Genomic DNA, 20,067 nt, shown 5'->3' on the forward strand with positions numbered 1-20,067 from the left:
GCAGCTGTGGCTCCGATGCCGGCGTCAGCTGGCGGGCCTGGTACCTGATGTCCTCAGGGTCAAGTACATCGCCCGCCCACTTGAGGGGTTGCTGTGACTTGGCCTCCTCCAAGAACTCAGGGTCCACCAGGGCTGGCTCTTCGTGGTAACTGGGATGGTATTGAGCAGCAGGTTTTCACCCTGGTGCCACTGCTGTGCGGACTGCCTGACTTGGGCGCCCAGACACTGGCCTCAGGGTCCGCGTGGCAGGTGTGTGTGCGGGTAGGGTGAGTGGCACGGAGGGTCAGGGGTTGCTCCGTCATCTCTGCCTGTGTGCAACTTGCAGTTTTGCAGTTTTCTGCAGCAGCTGAGGCGCTGGCGTGGGAAGGCGGAGCTCCCCTGGAAGGCGTCAGGTTTGCAGGCACAGAGCACAGCCCAGGCCTGAGGGTCCGCTCAGGGGCCATGGTGGTTGAGTTCTCCGTGGAAACTGGGATGGGGTGAACGGCCAGTTCCCGTCCTTTGGCCGCCTGGCCAACTACCAGACTTAGCCGCTGCCGCCCAAGCATCTGTCTCTGGGGTTGCCACTACTTGGGTAGAAGTGAGGGTCGGGGTGGGGCATGGAGCATCACCAGTTGCCAGGCCAGCACTGTCTTTGCAACATATTCAGATGGCGGCGGGCAGCTCGGGCACCGGCATGGGCTGGCGAGGCTCCCCTGGATGGCCCTCAGATCGCTCACAGCATTGTCCCAGGGCTTCCTCGGCCTGTGCCAGGTGAGCAAGGTAGGGGGGAGCTTCCAAGGCTTCTATCCCAACTCTACCTATTTCTAGCTATTTTCTCTTGAGTTATTTTGCGTCTATCTCAGTTTTATTTGCAAAAATAGTATATGCAAAATACATCGAGTGAATGTACCTCAGGCATATAGAAGATCTGGCAGAAACACGTTTTCTCATGCCCATTTCCATTCAATATTTGAACACAGAGGCTTCCATGGTTTTGATTCTTTCCACAAAAGGATAGTTTTGTCTGTTTTCACCATTTACATAAGTGAAACTATAAATTATATAATTTTTATGTTCATTCACTAAACATGCTTGTGACATCATTTTGTTCCTATTGATTATTCATTAACTTTATTTTGTAATACTCAATTTTATGACTATACCACAGGTTTGAGGCCTTTGCTTGTTTTGTTTATAATCCACTCCACTATTGATAGACACAAAAGCAGTTTCTGATTTGAGGCTATCATGAATAAACCTGCTACGAACAAATCAGATATACACATTTTTCTGTAATAATATTTTCACTTTTCTTGAGTTTAAGTACATAAGAGTGGATTTTCTGGGTTATAAAATAAGTATACATTTGGCATTGTATGAAATAGGGAGACATTTTCCTAAGTGGTTGTGCCATCTTAAACTACAATGAAAATGTTTGAGAGAATCAGTTCCATTTTCTAACCAATACTTGATGCTGTCAGTTGTTTTAGTGTTATCCATTCTTATGGGATATAACTGCTGAGTAGCTGTCTGCCTTCCCAATAACACGGAAAATTGAGGGCCCAGAGGACAGTTTTATTTTCATATTTGACATCTTCTATTATTTTTTATAGAAGGGTGATTTGGGTAGTAAAATTGTCTTTCAATTTTCTAGGTTGTCTCTGAATCTTACTGGGGTTCCTTCTCCTAAACCACATTCAGAAATTTTCACGACCAACTTCTTTTTATCTTTGTCATACCAGGCCAATGAGGGACTGCATTCCTGAGATTTTTTAAGTACTTTTTGTGTGTATGATGGTCTAATAATCATAGCCTTAAAACTTTCTGGCTGGGCATGGTGGCTCATGGCTGTAATACCAGCACTTCGAGAGGCCAAGGCGGGTTGATCACCTGAGGTCAGGAGTTCGAGACGAGCCTGATCAACGTGGAGAAACCCCAACTCTACTAAAAATAAAAAATAAGCTGCGCATGGTGGCACATGCCTGTAATCCCAGCTACTTGGGAGGCAGGAGCTACTTGGGCTGAGGCAGGAGAATCGCTTGAACCCAGGAAGGGTTGTAGTTAGCCGAGATCACACCATTGCACTCCAGCCTGGGCAACAAGAGTGAAATTCCTTCTCAAAAAAACAAAAAAAGAAAGAAAAAAAGAATCTCAGACTTCTGGGAGACACTGAATTTGTGAATGTGCACAGCATGTGTACAGCATGTCACAATAACTTTTTTTTTTTTGAGACCAAGTCTCACTCTGCTGCCCAAGCTGGAGTGCAGTGGTCCATCTCAGCTCACTGCAAATTCTGTCTCCTGGATTCAAGCAATTCTCCTGTCTTGGCCTCCCGAGTAGCTGGGATTACAGGTGCTGCAACCATGCCTGGCTAATTTTTGTATTTTTAGTAGAGACAGAGTTTCACATATTGGCCAGGCTGGTCTCGAACTCTTCACCTCAGATGATCCACCTGCCTCAGCCAATGGGTGGAGTGTTAACTCAAAATGCGCACATTGAATACTGAGGAAAATGTATAGCCATCATCACCAGCAGCTGAGATGCCAGTTGAGATACCAGGAATACCCCAGCATGTAACTCCTCTTTTAATTCACACACACACACACACACACACACACACACTCATGGTAACCAGTTCAGGATGCACACAGAAACAGTCACAGTCTTTTTTGGGAACACACTCCCCTGTGACACTTAGATCCTAATGCTGACTCCAATTCCCCCCTGGGACCTCCCCTCTCCTTGCAGAATGCTGGGCTTTCCCTTAGAAAACCCCATGTCATTTCCTTCAATGGAACATGAATCAGCTTCACCCACAGTGTCTGCAGGTCTCTGTCCATAGCAAACGTTTTTATTACCTTAAAATATAGATTTTTACCTTAACTAGCCAAGACCTAGGACCCTTTTTCCAGGCTCTTTTAGATGAAGTAATAAATGCAAATATTAGAGATGTGTATATGTGTATAAATATAAGGAGAAAAGATGTTGCCTAGTTGTACAAATTAGCTTTAATAAAACTCCTGATTTAAATTATTTAATTGTGAGAAGGGAGATTCTAACTCAACACACCAACGAAATAAAAGCCTTATCCCTCTGCTCCGCCAAAATATCCCATTTAGAGCCTGTGTGTGTGTGTACACACACGTGTGCACTCATCCCCACCTGACCGTATCAAATTATTATTTAAACTAGATATTTTTACTTCGTTGCATAGTAGTAATGGTTTCTGGAATGAAAAAATAAAAAACAGGAGAATAAAACTGTTTAAATGTATCTCCGGGTGAACGCTGTGGCCACTGCACGGACCCCGCCAATGGCGCCCAGTACCTGCATCTCAGGAAGAGGTTCTGGCGGGTCCTCCGCCTGAGGCCACGCCCCTGGTACCTGTCCCGCGTCCACGTGAACGCGGAGCGCAGCATTCACCATCCCCTCCCTGAAACAGCGGTCCCCGAAGTGCTCCACAGGCAGGGCCGAGCTGGGCAAGGGGGAGCCCAGCCCCTGCACGGGCCGCCCTGAGCGGCGGAGACGCAGGAAGAGCTCGCCGGCTCCACCAGCCCCTACCCCAGATGCGGGACCTCAGACCAGCGAGGACCTGGAGCCCCCGCCCCACGGTTGCCAGGAGGCGGACAGGGGCAGCTCCTGGGGGGCTACTGCCCCGAGGCCATTCCGCCAGAACTTGAGCGACCTGGGAAGGCGCAGTGCCCTGCCCTTGAAGAGGAACCTGTGTCCTGGAGGCAGCAGCCTGGGAGCTCCTCCTCCGAGGACACGGCAGAGGCGAGTGACTCTGGCGGCGCAGGGCTGGCTTTCCCGTCCACGGAGGAGAGCTGAGGGGCTGGGTGAGCTGGACCAGGAAGCACGGCTGGCTGCTCTCGGCCTCCGATGGGGAGTGGACAGCTTAGGGGGTTGCCGCCGTGCCAGCCGGCCTGCTGGCCACTCTGGGCTTCATCACAGCCTCACCTGCCTGCGCAGGCACCTAGCACTGCAGGCTGGAGCTTCTGGCCATGCTGGTCAACTTCCCCAACGAGCCTCTGCTGCCTGGGAACAGCAAGGCCAGAGCTACACCGCCCTGCACTTGGCAGCCATGTACCTTGGAGATGGTGAAGCTGCTAGTGGGGACATAGGACGCCGATGTGGATATCAGGGACTACATTGGGAAAAGGGCCTCCCAGCATGTGAGTCAGAGCATCACAGAAGAGATTGAGACCCTGATGGGAGTCCTGGACAAGGACGATGGGGAGAGCACCGCCAGCAGCGGGGGTGGGTACTGGAAGATTTAAAAGCTGCCCCCTCCATCTCACCACCTACAAACTCTCACACGTCCTGGAAGATGGGTGGACCCTCTCCACCATCACCACTTGGCTGAAGGTGGTCCAGACGTGAAGCCAAGGATTCCAGGGCGCACAGCCTCGGGCAGGACTAATGGACTTAAAAAACACAGGCTCAACAAAATCCACTTAACAACCCAGATGGTTCACATCACACCCTCTTTCAGGGACCCAGAGCAACCACTGGAAGAGAAGGAGTAGGAACACTCTCTTAAAGGCCACTTATCCTATTCCTTCAAATTAAGACCAAAGTCCAATGTATTTAGGTAAAAAATAATTTCTTTTAGAAAATGCTAAGGTTTGTCTTCTGAAATTTAATAACAGAAACAAAAAAAGAACATTAGACGTCAGGAAGTGAGACCAGAAAAGACAAACTAAACTATCCTTACTAGGTTGGAATGGATGGGGTGGAGTTCCCATCAGGCTAGCATTCCGGGGAAAGTGTTTTTTTTTTTTTTGTTTGTTTGTTTGTTTTTGTTGTTTTTTTTTTTTTTTTTTTTGGCGGTGGGGGGAAGGAGTCTCGCTCTGTCACCCAGGCTGGAATGCAGTGGCGCCATCTCCGCTCACTGCAAGCTCCTCCCCTCGGGTTTATGCCATTCTCCAGCCCCAGCCTCCCAGTAGCTGGGACTACAGGCGTCCGCCACCACACACGGCTAATTTTTTTGTATTTTTAGTAGAGACAGGGTGTCACCGTGTTCTCCAGGATGGTCTCTATTCCTGACCTCGTGATCCGCCCGCCTCGGCCTGCCAAAGTGCTGGGATTAGAGGCATGAGCCACTGCGCCTGGCCGGATTTCTTTTTAAGAGATTCATCATACTTTGACCTGTGCCCCATTTCCCTCCTCCACCTGTCTGACCTGGCGTTCCTATTTCCAGAGACCAGAAGTGGGGGGAAGAGAAGGGATGACTGTTTCTTTGCTTTCACCATTCCTGCATGCCATGCAAAGGAAGGAACATTGCGCTTTTAATTATCTGTTTTATTAAGTGGTTACTCTTTCAAGGACAAAAAAAATGAAAATTTGTACAAAACTGGTAGTATTTGTAAGTGCAAGTACTACATGCTGTCTTGTTCTTTTACCAATTGCATTTGCATTTTAAGGTACTACTGGTACAGCCACGGTGGAGAACAGTTTGGAGGTTCCTCTAAACACTGAAAATAGAGGTGCCACATGATCCAGCAATCCCACTGTTGGATATATACCCCCAAAATAAGAAATGAGTATATCGAAGAAATTATCTTCACTCCCATGTTGGTTGCACCACTGTTGACAATAGCTAAGATTTGGAAGCAACCTAAGTGTCCATCAACAGATTAATGTATTAAAGAAAATGTGGTAGATACACAGAGTGGAGTATTATTCAGCCCTAAAAAAGAATGAGATTCAATCATTTGCAACAAGATGGAAGGAACTGGATATCATTATGTTAAGGGAAATAAGCCAAGCATGGAAAGGCAGACATTGCATGTTCTCACTTATTTGTGGGATCTAAAAATCAAAACAATTAAGCTCATGGACATACTAAGTACTAGGGGGCTGGTGGGGGACACAGGGCACGGGTAATGGGTACAAAAACAGGCAGAAGGAATGAATAAGACATACTGTTTGATAGCACAAGAGGGGGACTCTAGTCAATAATTGTACATTTTAAAATAACTAAAAGAATCTAATTGGATTGTAACACAAAAGATACATGCTTAAAGGGATGGATACCCACTCTCCACGATGTGATTAGTTCATGTTGCATTGCCTGTATCAAAATATCTCATGCACCCCATAAATATATATGCCTATTATATACTCATAAAAATGCTTGAAAATAAAAATAAAGGAACTACTGAAGGTCAGGTCAGAGTGGAAATGCAAAAATACTAATTAGAGAAGAATGTGAATACAACAGGAAACCTGTTGGTATTCTATTTATATTGTAAGCAGCAGTTCAATTGTTTTGTAAAAGCAATTTCAATTTTAATCACTGAACTAAAGAAATGGGCAACGCTGACTTCCGTAATATAGGTTCTACATAACCATCTCTAACACAGCTGTCAAGGAGGACCAGTGTTAAGGCACATTACTAACAACCACACAAATTTTTAAAAGAAAAGAATACTCTAAGCAGCCTATGGTACTTTGAAATGAAATATTGCCTCTCATTCTCACTTGTGTTGCCATTCCAAAAGTTTGAATTTGCTGAGGTTTATATTCTGGGTATTACATAACCATTGGTTCTATTTGGCATAACCTTATTAAATGGTGCTCAGAGCTGAATTACCTACAGAAACTTTCTGGTTTAATTAGCATAAATTGTTATAAATATTAGTGAGCCCATACTTGTGCGATATAATTAAACCAACTTAATGATTCTCACATAAGGTGTCAATTTATTTTACTAATGCATTCATAATCGATGCTTTGTAGCAACATTTTTCAAATGTTTAAAATGCTAAATCTTCTCAATTTTCCAGTCTTTTCTTGAGTCTATTAGATACCTACAGTGTAGTTACTGAATAGCTGGGAAACAAATACACCTAGTTAGAAATGGCACTGCTTTATAAAAGGCACTAGAGAAAAGACGGGACTATTTCTATATTTAAATGCTGCTGGCAAGTGAATTCCTTTGTATATAAATGAAAGATACCATTCATTAAAATGAAAGACTTGTTTCAAGTGTGATTCTTACATTTCATTCATTTATGATAGAGTAAATGGCTTTATAATTACTTTAAAATTTAACTCACTAGTACATTAAATCTGTTCATTGCAAGATTAGAATCAACTGTGAGGGGAACTAATTTAAACAAGCCCTTCCTTAGTCTTATTGAGTCTCATATTTGCTGAAACTACCTACAGCTTGCAGGATAAGGGAGTTCACGGACCATAGGGTGAGTGAACCCATGCACAGATTGCAAACTGCCCAGTGTTACAACATTTAGGATTTTTAGACCTTTAATTTTCCAAGTCATAGAAATTTGTTACAGGTTCATCACATCTTTGTCTAAATGGCAACTGAATTTCTTTAAAGATATGTTTTTAAAAAAAGGCATAAAGCTATGAATTATTATCCATTTGTGTGTCTCTATTTTTGCTTTAGAATTATGGAAGTGGACCCTGTGAATTTGGGAAACACTGTTATGTATACACATAGGTGAAAAACAATCTAACATTGTGTAAATAAAAATACTTTTTTTAAGTTGAAAAACATCCATTTGTTCTAAATCTATATGTATTTCCTGTATCTAGTACAGAATAAGCTGTAACTTCTCATTGAGTAATCTTAGGTTTTACAGATATGTAAAGCTGAAGCAACTCTAAAGAGTAGACACTTCAGAACAGGAAGGGTCTGGTCAATGTTGAGAGTAGACACTTTCACTGAAGGTTCTGGTGAAATGTGGGTAACTAATTGCTTGAAATCTATAATTTGCTATATAGTTAACTATTAAGTTAAAATGTCATTTACCATGCTTTTTACACTAAAAGCTTTAACTTTTCTGAGAAAATAATATTTTAAATGTTCAATTATTACTTCTGAGGAAAGCTACTTCTAGCATTCTTTGTCATGATATGCTTGTGTGCAGTAAGCAGAGCATTTTCAGCCACTTACCTCTACATTCTTCCTGTTTTTTAATTTCTGATTTAGATTATAAAAGGCAAATGGTTAATTTAATTTGATACTCAGAGTTGTGTTTACCTTTAATGGACAAATATGTGTCAGATACTTTGATGTTTATTGATATGACACCGTGTGGTTAAACAACGCAAGTATGTCCATGTGTTTCTTATAGGGTACACTTGAAACTAGTGGTGTTTATGCAGTTCACTTATGTAACTTGAAAATCTGGTACTATTGCATTCAGGACTGAAATCTTGGAGTTTAGGTGTCTTGTCTCTCATTTTGAAAATAAGTGAAAGTTGAGAATGTAAAATCTATAAAGTTCATTTTTTTAACTAGGAAAAAAACACAAATTAATGACAGACACCAAATTACAAATCCAAAAAGCTCAGAGAACACCAAGCAGGATGAATATTTTAAAAATATACCTAGGAATATCATATTCAAACTGTAGAAAACCTGTAACAAAGATAAAAGATTAAAATAAGGCAGAGGAAGAAACACAGTGTCTACAGAGAAACAGACATAAGAATTACATTGGACTCCTGTTTAGAATCCATGCAAGTAAGAAGTGTTGAAAAAATTAGATTACAGTGGGTATTTATTATCCAGGTATTCATTATCTAAAACTGCAAAGCAAAAATAATTGTAACAAGAACACATTCACTAGCAATCTGAGCACTCATGATATTAGTGTCTGTTCTGGAGAGAATTATGTCCCCCCAGAATTCCTAACCTGAAGCCCTATCTCCCAGTGTGACTGTATTTGGAGAAGGAGCTTTTAAGAAGGTAAAGGTTAAATACGGGCAAAAGGGTAAGGCCCTAATCTGTTAGGACTGGGGTCATCATCCAAAAAGGTAGAGACACAAGAGATATCTCTCTCTCTCTTCTCTCTCTCTCTGCCCCCCTCCTTCTCTCTCCCTCCGTCTCTCCCTCTCTCTCTCCCTCTGTCTCTCCCTCCCTCCTTCTCTCTCCCTCCCTCTCTCCCTCTCTCTCTCCCTCTCTCTCTCCCTCTCCCCACATACATTTGTTAAATTGAGGTTTTTTGTTAGAACATATATAGTGGCATTTTAATATAGTGTTACTCTACTTAAAACACACACACACACACACACACATACATTTTTGATAAATTCTTTTTTGAGGATAAGGCCGGGCATGGTGGCTCACACCTGTAATCTCAGCACTTGGCAGGATTATCATCTGAGGTGGGTGGATCATCTGAGGTCAGGGGTTCAAGACCAGCCTGGCCAACATGGTGAAACCCGTCTCTATTAAAAATACAAAAAATTAGCTGGGTGTGGTGGCAGGCACCTGTAATTCCATTTACTCAGAATGCTGAAGCAGGAGAGGCCCTTGAACCCAGGAGGCGGAGGTTGTGGTGAGCCGAGATTGCAACATTGCACTCCAGCCTGGGCAGCAAGAGCAAAAATCCGTCTCAAGAAAAATACAATAAAATAAAAATAAAAAAACACAAAACTGGGATGTGTCCCTGTCTTTTAGGCAGATATACTTTACCATTACTAAAATTGAGCTTCAGAAACATTAAGCATGCTACACAAACTTAGCTGGAAATGAATACTGAAATGGAAGTTTGAATCCAAGATGATTTCTTTTCAATCCCATGCTAATGCCGTTAACTCCTATAGACCCTTCACAGGGGCAGCCAGAGAGACACTAGCCCACTGATTGACGGACAGACGTGGGCAGGGTCCGTGTCACTAAACCACCCACCACTGCCACAGCTGCCTACAACAGACACATCAGATGACACTGCAGGCAAATAAATGATTTTCACTGAGGACTTACTGGTTTTAATAGGTCCTGGTGTAGAGAAGTCCCTCAACCTATTGTGCAATGAGTTTTGAGAAGCGGGTAAGCTGTATGTTTTGTGGTTTTGTTTCATAAATGCATCTACAGGAAGACCAATATTGACTGAATGAAGCTTTCATTTAAAGGGCTAAAATATGCTTTGTGTTTTTATATGTGGATACTACTTTAAACCTAATGACTATTTATTGTATCATAGCTTGTGATGTATTCTGCTCATGGCTTTTAAGGTAAATTGTGCCATGATCCACTGCCATTCTAATTGCTTTAACAAGTCATTACCACACTACTGTTACATCTTAATTATGCATACAGACAGGTAGACTTATTTTACATATGTGAACTAACTAGTTGTCAAAGCAAATGCAGATTGTATTCTGCAAGTAAAATCTTTTTCTCTCTGAAATTTCTAGCGATGTTCTTTAAGTGAAATTCATATTCAAACTGAAGATTTTAGTTACAAGAACTGAGTGCAGATTAAAGTCTTTTTGTGATTCAAACATAGTCAAGAGTACAACTGTGATATTTCATGGAAGTTATGCAATAAAATGTCTCTAACCTGCGAACAAATCTATCAAGCAGACGGCACAGTACTGAATTTGAAACCAGAAATACTGGGTTTTTATATAAATGCTTCATAGATTCGTTTTATGATAAAGGGCACATAACTCTCCTAAACCTCACACCACGTCTTGAATAGGGATAATAAGTCCACATCAATGCTGATGCCTTAGCTATTATTAAACTCTTACAGTATGATGTAAAGTGAAAGTACAATGTAAGATCATTCCTAGGCCAACTTTGACCAGTTTTATACAGAAACATGTGCCAACTTTTCTGTTTGCAAGGATAATATCAAAGAAAACACCAGAAAGTTATATCTTTGATGCATTTTTTGAAAATCATACACATAATACACAAACCAAAGACAAATGATAAATATTATGTCAGAAAATATAAAGTCTTCCCCTTTCTTCTTTTGCCAAGAAAGTCCAATATTTTCACCATTTTTATGCACACAATCAACTTTATTTAAGCTGGAAGTTAATGTCTCATTGTTTTCATTGTTCTAAATAAACACCTTTTCCCTTGAGTATTGTTCTAAAAATTTTGAAGTTGTGTGAAAAATTTTGTTCTGATTTTTCACATTTGTGCTAATCATATGTGAAAAGGAATACAGATGGTATTTAATTATGAACATGAAAAGATGTTAAATGTCATTAGTCATTAGAAATTTGCAAATTAAGACCACAATGACTAACACATATATACCAGAATAGCTAAAATAAAAATAAAACATCAAATGTTGGGGAGCATGAGTAAAAACTGGAGCTTTCACACATGACTGGTTGGAATGTAAAATCGTACAGCTATGCCAAAAAGGAGTATAGTAGTTTCTTAAGAAACTAAAGGAACCTGAGTCCCCAGGCCTGCAGTCTGGGCCAAGGTCACTGGCCCTGGATCAATCAGGATGGGGTTCAGGGGCCTTCCTGGGGCCATCCAGTGTCCAAGTTGCCCTTTGGTGGTCTCGTCTGCCCCTCAGCCCCTGAGCACGTCCATCTGTCCCTCCAATCCTCCCTGTCACGGGACATCTGTCACAGAGCCATGCGCTATCTCCTGCTTTCTGGAGATGCCAACTGCCTGGGGTGCTCTTAGCCGTGCCCTCCCCATCTCTGGGTCCTGACCAAGGTGCTCTAATGGACACCCCCAACCCAGGTCTCAGAGAGCTGACAGCACCCTGGGTCCCTGAAGCTGAGATCCAGCAAGACACACGTGGCCTGAGAGTCCCACTCTCTGGCTGGCAGAACCCAGAGGTGGGAGCACACTGGAGTGTCCTTCAGGGTGTCTTCACCCCATGAGAGGGCTGGGGGCTTTGGGAGTTTGCAGCTGGCAGGAGTCAGGGCCCAGTCCCCTAACTCTGATGCGTCCTTGGTCAGATCCTGTGCCTCAGCCTGCAGGGCCTATTGCGGTCACCAGGTGAATGTGTTCCCTTAGTCTGGGAGCCCCAAGTAGGCAGCACCCCCTGCCAATGACTTCAGGGCACCTGGAAGTGGAGGCTGAGAGGTCTCCCACTTCGCATAGCTGGGCTCTGGCCCAGAGGCCTTCTCCTTGGCTTAGGTGGTCTCTCGGGCTCCTGGGGCTGCAGATCAGGGACAGAAACAGGCAGCTCTGCTCTGCTATGCCTACAGAGAGGTGCCCAGTGAATGCAGGTTCCAGACAAAAGGTGGAGTCTGGCATCCTGCCCTGCGTGGGCTCCAGCCTGCTGCCATCTGGGGAAACTGAGTCATGGCGAGGCTCAAGGATGTTTCTCAGACCACACCAGTCCCTGAAGGTCCCCTGACCTCCCAATCTTGACGGACAGTGAGAAGAGGTTCCCAGGCCACCTGCAATAGGTTCTGGCTCGGCCTGGGTTGGGGTAAGTCTCCCGGCTGCTGTCCTCAAAGCCCCATCAGGAGGCTGTGTCAGGCCAGGCACACCGTGGTGACAGCAGCATGGACTGAGGGTTCTGGCCGCGGGAGAGGTCAGGACCGGGGGAGGTCAGGTCCAGGAGGAGGGCACTGGCCGGCACATGGTGGTGCTGGAGAGACCTGGGCGGGGTGGTGGGAATGGCCCAGGAGGAGCCCCGGCTCCTGTGGCTGGAGTGAGGGTGCGGGCTGTGGTGGGAGAGGAGGTGAAGGTGGAAGGAACAGGGGCCCAGTGGCCTGTGCTGTAGGAAGGGCATGGACTTCCTAGCGAGGACTTTCTGGTGCGGGGTTCTCAGGGAAGAGGAGGCTGGAGGGGCTGGGGTCCCCAGGAGTGCATGCACCAGGCAGGCGGAGGGGAGGCCGAGCCAGGAGCCACAGGCTTCTCACCGCCAGACCAAAGCTGCCCTCCGCTGGCTGCGTGGGGAATCGCGCCTAGGCTGGGGCTCCCCTTGCCCCAGGTTTGGGGGAGGCCGATGTGTCCTGGGGCGCTTACTGCCCATCCAGTCTCCACCAGGCAGCATGGCCCTGGGTGGCTTTCAGGGCAGCCTCCGCAGCACAGAGCCTGCCTCTGCCCTGTGGGGCAGATTTGGGCATCTGACTCTGGACACTTACCCAGAGGCTGAATTCAACTCCCCAGGGAAAAGCACACTCAGACTCCCTCCCTCCCCACTGTGCCCAGCCTGAGGGGACCCTGGCTGGGACTTGGGAGGAGAAGGCCAGAGGCCAGGGCCTGGCTCTCAGGCACTAGGTCCAGGAGAAAATGGAGCGGAGTCCCTGCAGGAACTGCCTCAGACTGCCCCTGAGGGGGCCTGGCCTGGGACCCTCCCTGTGCTACCAGGCTGCTGTTGGGGCCAGGAGGGCAGGGAGAGCAGCCACCTGTACGGCATCAAGTAACACTATCACTCAGCACACCCAACACCCACACAACAACCACAGCCCTCTGCCCTGAGGGGGCAGGTGGGCAGAGCCTCCTCTGTCTTGTTCACCCTGAGCGCGGAGCTCCACACAGGACAGGATCAGAGAGCAAACCAGGAACAAATGGATGAATCAACGAAGGGGCCAGGGCAGTAGGTCCCCACCCACACCCTGAACCCTAAGGGTGGGACACAGAGGCTGGAGACGGGCTGGCCCTGGGATCCTCTAAGTGACAGGAACCCTTGGCCACTGTTGATTGCCCTGAGGTGGGGCTGGGGCTGCCTGGCCCTTTAAGAGGGCAATTCTGCCCACCGCCCTGAATGACCCCTCCCCTAGCCACTGGAGAAGAGATCCCGTTTCTTGGCAACAGGAAGCTCTTGGTTTACTGCGTCACCCAAGCGACTGGGAGCCGCGTCCTGCTCTGGGACTGAGCCGTTGGAGCCGACCGATGACTGCACTGGGCTGACCGCAGCAAGCTGACCACACACACTCCTCACTCCCCTGGTCCTGGTGGGCGGCAGACACCATGGTGCAGACGGATGTGCTCCTACCAGAGCCGGCCCCGCAGAAAGTGCCACCCTGCGAGCTGCCCTGCAAAGAGTATGACGTGGCCCGCAACACGGGCGCCTACACGTCCTCCGGCCTGGCCACCGCCGGCTGGAGGTGTGGTTCCAGAACTGCTATGCTCGCTACCACCAGGCCTTCGCCGACTGCAACCAGCAGAGCGGGAGCTGCAGGGGCATGAGAGCCATCAGCTGGCCGCAGAGACCCAGGCGCTGACGCAGCCGACACAGCAAGACTCCACGTGCAGAGTGGGCGAGCGACTGCAGGACACGCACAGCTGGAAGTCGGAGCTGCAGCGCGAGGTGGAGGCGCTGGCTGCGGAGACCGACCTGCTGCTGGCCCAGAAGAAACGCCTGGAGCGCGCCCTGGATGCCATGGAGGTGCCCTTCTCCATCGCCACTGACAACATGCAGTGCAGCCAGCGCCACCAGCACGCCAACCTCCTGCGTTACCATGTGGAGACGGAGCTGCTGAAGGTGCCAGCAGCCTTGGGTGGCCAGGACTTGTGGGCACAGAGAGGAGGAGCCCCCGGCAGTTCATGTGGACAAGCCACGTGCTGCTGCAAGCACACGGGAGACCAGCCCTCTGTGCGTGAGACCCCTGAGTCCCGAAATCTGGCCCCTTAGTGACAGGAGGCAGTTTTGCCCCAGAAGGCCCCTGACTTCCAAGCAGCTGTTTCTCCTCTCGTCCTCCAATCCCTTTGAGTCCTGGCATAGTCATCCTGACCCTGGGCTCCCCAGAGATGCTCCCTGGTTGGGACAGTTGCTCCCGAGGTGGAAACCCAGGTCTGGGCCAGCACTGCGGGTGTGGACAGGTAGGGTGGGATAGGCTGGGATCTACTGCTCCCATTCATCCTATACAGAGCCGGGGACACGAAGATCTGCACCCACAGGTCCCCTTCTCCATGTCACCTGTAACTTCCCAATCCAGCCCAGCTTGTCTATGGGGCAACCCCATAGGGTGAGAGAGTAACTCAGTCCTGGCCCTGATGCTGGCTCTGGAGAATTCCCTGAGCTCTCAGAGCCTGGGGCCTCCATGAGAACCACTAAAGGCCTGTAGACATTTGTGAAAGATGTGGGGTGGAGGCAGCTGGTCTCCTGCCATACCCTCAAACTCAGGCAAGAACCCTTGAGTCCCTCCCTCCCCTCATGCCTTCCCTCCTCCCTCCCTTCCCCTTCTGCAGGCCTATCCCCCTGCACCCTCTCAGTGCCTCAAGAACTGCTGCAGCTCCCACAAACCCTCTGCCTGCAACAAGGGTGCCTGCGAAGTGACGGAGACACTGACAGCGCAGGAAGAGGAAAACCCAGGGACAGAGGGGTGCAGGACTCGGGCCCTGGCACACAAGGAGGTAGCTGGTGGTCCAGGCAAAGACCCCAATCACAGGGAAAAAAGGCTTGTTCCTACACACAGAAAATTAAACTGGCCAGGCAGTAAGAAGAAACACAGGGTCTTCCTCCTGTTCTTGGTGTGAGGATGGTCTTTCCCAACACAGAACCCTGAGGGGCAGCCTGGGCGGGCATCTGGGCCCCCAGAGTTAGGGTCCTCAGGGGCTGTCCAGAGGCCAGGGGCAGGCCAACGTTCCTGGGTGCAGTGAGTGAGCAGCAGTGATGACTCTTGAGGCCTGGGGCGTGGGAACTGCCGCTGAGGGACCTTCCCAGCAGCCCATAGAAGGCCCTGGAGGAAAACACCCCACTTACAATGCACCAAGGAGAATGCCCAAAAGCCCAGGATAAACCCAGTGAGAGAGCAGAACTTGCACAGTCAGAGCTCAGGCCCGGCATTCAACTCCTTCTGGTTGCTCAGGTGTAGACCAAGGCCTGCAGCAGCTGGGCCTCCTGGGATCCTCACCAAGGACCGGCTCTGGTGCTCAGGGCGTCTCCTCCCTCAGGAAGCTGAGCTCATCCGGAACATTCAGGAGCTGCTGAAGAGAGCCGTCGTGCAAGCAGTGAGCCAGATCCGATGGGTCGAGGGCTGCCCAAGGGATGACTCCTGACCCCACCCACGGCTGGTCCTGGGGCAAGGCATTGAACGACAGGACCCTGAAGCTCAGAGCCGGCAGGGGCTGTCCCAGGTCACAGTGGGAGCACAGGGCTGGGTGGGGGAGGTTCCGGCCCAGCCTGAGTTTGAGTGGCCAAAGCCCAGTGCCACAACTGATCTGCAGCCTCCCAGCATGGGCGGCAGCTCTTGGTCACTGCTGAGCACGAGGACAGCCGGCCCAGAGCTCCCTCCTGAAGCGGGCATGAAGGCCTAGCCTGCAGCATGGAGGGTCCCCGGCGGGGCCCTCCCTGGCCACACACCAATGCCCTGCCCCACCCCGCCCCAGACTGAACCGGGAGCACACGGAGATCTGCAAGATGCACTGGTCGGACAAGGTGGAGGCCTACAACCTCGACAAGACCTGCGGGCGCCACCACAGCCAGAGCACCGAGGTGTAGACTCATCTGGCACTCCACCACCTTCCAAGAGGGGGGGGGCCAGCTCTGCCCCCGCGCTTGCACTGGCTGTGGTCTCACCTCCCTCTGCCTGGGGGCCCCAGCGGGGCTCCTTCCCCCAGCCTGGCCCAGAGGCCCTCGCCCCCGAGGGCACTTGGGCAACTGTCTGCCCCTGGCATGAGTAAGCGAGCAACACCTCCTCAAGTGCCCAGCGCGTGCACAGCCTGGTTGCCCGTAGACAGGACAGGGTGGGGTGGGGTCAGCCCCAGGCGCCGGCAGGATTGCATTTCCACCCAAGGCCAGCAGAGGGAGCGCGACCACGGCCCACTTGAGCGCGGCAAACTCCTGGGTGCGAGAAGCGGACGCGGGCGCTGGGTACTAGGGAAGGGAGGCTGCGGGGGATGGAGGTGCTGCAGAGGGGGCCTCGGGGGCAGCGGTGCTGGGAACGGGGTTGCGGGGGCAGGAGGGGACTAAGTGCCCGGGGTGGGTAGGGTGTGGGAGGACTCAGGGGAGTTGTGGGCGGGGGGCACTCGGAGGCAGGCAGCTTGGGGGACTGGGCTTCGTGGGTCTGCACGGGGTGCATTGGAGTCCATGCAGTTCCTCCAGGAGCATGGGGCACAGACAGGGAATGGGGGCGTGGCAGGGCCCCCAGCATTTGGCAGAGCCTCCCGACCCTCCCCTGGCTGTCTCCCACCCCGCAGCGCCTCCACCCTGGAGACCTGGACCAAGTTCACGCAGGACAATCTGTGCCGCGCCCAGCGCGAGCGCCTGGACTCGGCCAACCTGTGGGTGCTGGTGGACTGCAGCCTTCGCAAAACCTCCGAGGACCTGGGACTCCAGTGTGAGGCCGTGAACCTGGCCTTCGGGCGCCGCTGTGAGGAGCTGGAGGACGCGCGGCACAAGCTGCAGCACCACCTGCACAAAATGGGGCACCCTCAACCCCGAAGATGGCTCCCGCTCCTGCAAACCACTGTGCCCCCTCTCATCACCTGACCTGGGCCCTCAACACCTTTCTCCTCTGTCCCACTTATCCCAAAGGACCCCAGAAGCAAGTGTCACCTCTCCGTAAACCTATGTAAAACCAGGTGACACTGGGTATGATCGCAGGGGGTTGCAACCCCCATGAATGAGCAGGAGGAGCTGTGGGGATGATGGAGGCAGGAGGTGGTCTGGGGAGCACTGACCGCCCGGGAGGTCCCCAAGAGTCCTGGCCTGGCAGGCAGGGCTCTGACTCTAGGGCCTCAGCGTGGCCTTTACCACCACTGAGTCCCCAGTCCTTGAGCAGGATTTGGGAAATGGTGACCACCAAGGATGGGGGTTCTTGGATCAGAGCTCAGACAAAACAGGAAACATGACTCTCCAGAGCGCACTGGGGGCCCCGGACTCTCTCATGTCTTCACCCTCAGCCCTCAGGGACTCTCCTGTGTGTCCCAGCTACTCTCCAGCCATGCCCAGATTTCAGCGGGAGTCCGTTCCAGGCACCCAGGTATCACCACCAAACTCAGCAGTTTCGCTGAGTTACTCCCCAGTCTCTCTCATGTCTTCACCCCCAGCCCCCTGGGACTCTCCTGTCTGTCCCAGCTACTCTCCCACCACGCCCAGATTTCAGCAGGAGGCAGCTTCCCACACTCCGGAATCACCTACAGACTCACAGACTTCACTGAGGTCCTCCCTGGTCTCTCTCAGGTCTTTGCCCTCAGCCAACAGGGACTCTTGTGTCTCTTTCAGCTACTCTCAAAACTTCTCTAGATTCCAGCTGGAGTCAGTTCCAGGCACCCACGATACACAACCGAACTCACGAGTTTCACTGACTTACTCCCCAGTCTCCCTCATGTTCTCACCCCCAGCCCTCAGGGACTCTTCTGTCTCTCTCAGCTACTCTCCAACCATCTCCAGATTTCACCTGGAGTCAGCTTCCCGCACCCAGGAATCACGTACAAACTCACGGAACTTACTGCAACCCCCCCTCATTTCTTTCACCTCTTCACCCCCTGCCTTCAGGGACTCTCCAGGGTCTCCCAGCATCTCTCCAGCCTTCCCCAGATTTCTGCCACAGTCAGGCCCAGGCACCCAGGACAACCCTGGACACTCACAGGCCTCACGAGACTATCCCCCAATGACCTGTACCTACACAGGGATGGCTCCCACGCTTCCCTCAGTGACCCCAAACCCATCTCCACTTACACTCAGACACTCCCAGGGCCTGACAGCTACTCCCCGTTATTGTCCTTCAGTTCGAAGCCCTGGCCAATCTACTAGCCAACATGATGCAGTTACCTGGCCATTTCTCCACGGTTCCCGTGAGGGCCCCACGCCCAGCCGCACAAGAGCCCCTCCTGCATTCCGTCCTCACACGCAGGTCTGTCCATCTACTTGCTACTGTCACACTCTTGCCAGCAGAAGAGGCCCCTGTAATGGCCGATATCACCACCCAGTCTATCCTCACCCCACAGCTGTGCAGCTGGACCCTCCTGCTGGCCCACGTGGCTGCCAGAGCCCATGCTGGCACGACGCTCCAGCAGGTCGGCGTCCCTGCGGGCCACACTAACGGTGACATGGCTAGCATGACCCTCCTTCCTGGCAGTGACACTGTTGATGTGAACCCCAGTTTCACATCTGTCATTTCTAAATAGGACCATTTTCCCTTTTCGCTCTCCCTTCCATTCACAGGGCTTTTCATTCTCTCTGTTTCTGCCTCCGTTTCAGATATTTACTCACATTTTTCTCTCTCACTACGTCTGCCGTGGTCTCCAAGAGAGTGCGCCACATAAGATTCCCCCATTAAAAGTCATGAATTGAGTGGCTTTTAGAATACCTGTGGTTGTGCACATTCAATTATAACTGGCAATCCATTGTAGAACGTATTATCACCCCCGACCAGAGAAAAACCCTGTAGACATTAGTCACTCCTCCTTCTGCCTCAAACTCTCTCCCTGACCCTCAGCCCCAGGTAGCAACTACCTAGTGCGATCAATCCCATATGCATAGATTTCCATATTGTGGACATCTCCTATAAAAGGAATTGCACAATAGATGAGCTGTTATGACTGACATAACACGTAGCATAATATTTTCAAGATTCATCCACATTGTAGGCTTACCCACAGGGGGAAACAAGTATTTTGGGGTTTTAGTAACACCGGGTGTTTTCTCCTTCCTTTCCTCCTTCTTTCCTTCCTTCCTTCCTTCCTACCTTCTCTCTTTCCTTCCTTCCTTCCTTCCTCCTATTTCTCTCTTACTCCTTCTGCCCTCTCTCTTTCATATGCCTTAGGTGCATCCCACATTCTGCGTTTTTTGGGGGAAATCCTCGAAAGGTGCAGGAATATTGTGTTATTGTAACTATTAACCGCTATCTCTCTTTCACGGCTCTCCATCAGTTGTGAACATCTATTGGTTTATCCCAAGTCACTAAGCATATGTTTATTAGGTACACCTGTTTTTCCTTATACAGCTGTTTCTGGAGTCTAGGGTCGCATACTCATAAACCCAGTGTAACTCAGAAACGCATCTAATAGTCCAATAAACCCATCATAACGTTGAAAAATCATAAATCAAACCATCATAAGTCACGGTTTGTTCGTGGATATGGGCGTCATCAATTCCATTGTATTCAGTAATGCTGTACACCATTAACAATGGCAGACTGATTGGGAGTGGATATTGATAGCATTATAAAAGTCAGTTATTAGAGGGATACTTCCTTAACCTGACTGAAGAACTGATCTAATGGCTTTAGTCGAGTGCATGATTATGTGAGATGCTTTGAGACAGAGTAGTACATTTGTGAATGAAATTTTATGGCTTTTTTTTCAATTAGTAGGAACGATTGTGTGTGGAAAAGTGAGAAAATTGCTTTCTGCTGTAGAGTCTGGCATTCATTGTAGATTTAAGCTTATTTTTCAGTGAACAAATCTTATTCAATAAAATACTACGCTTTATACTAAAAAAC

General features: G+C 49.3%; 1 protein-coding gene and 1 pseudogene across 1 annotated transcript; both read left to right on the top strand.

Moving 5' to 3' along the window:
* The first annotated feature begins 646 nt into the window (after window positions 1-646).
* Window positions 647-4,409, top strand: LOC134808416 (ankyrin repeat domain-containing protein SOWAHC-like). Its single transcript, XM_063793952.1, has 2 exons — window positions 647-750; window positions 3,391-4,409. Exons 1-2 carry the CDS (start codon window positions 647-649, stop codon window positions 4,178-4,180), a joined length of 894 nt encoding a protein of 297 aa, XP_063650022.1. The 3' UTR covers window positions 4,181-4,409.
* Window positions 4,410-13,648: 9,239 nt separating this feature from the next.
* LOC129139046 (tektin-4-like) lies at window positions 13,649-17,365 on the top strand (annotated as a pseudogene).
* Window positions 17,366-20,067: the final 2,702 nt, after the last annotated feature.

Source organism: Pan troglodytes, chromosome 15, assembly GCF_028858775.2.
Source record: "Pan troglodytes isolate AG18354 chromosome 15, NHGRI_mPanTro3-v2.0_pri, whole genome shotgun sequence".
Lineage (NCBI taxonomy): Eukaryota > Metazoa > Chordata > Mammalia > Primates > Hominidae > Pan > Pan troglodytes.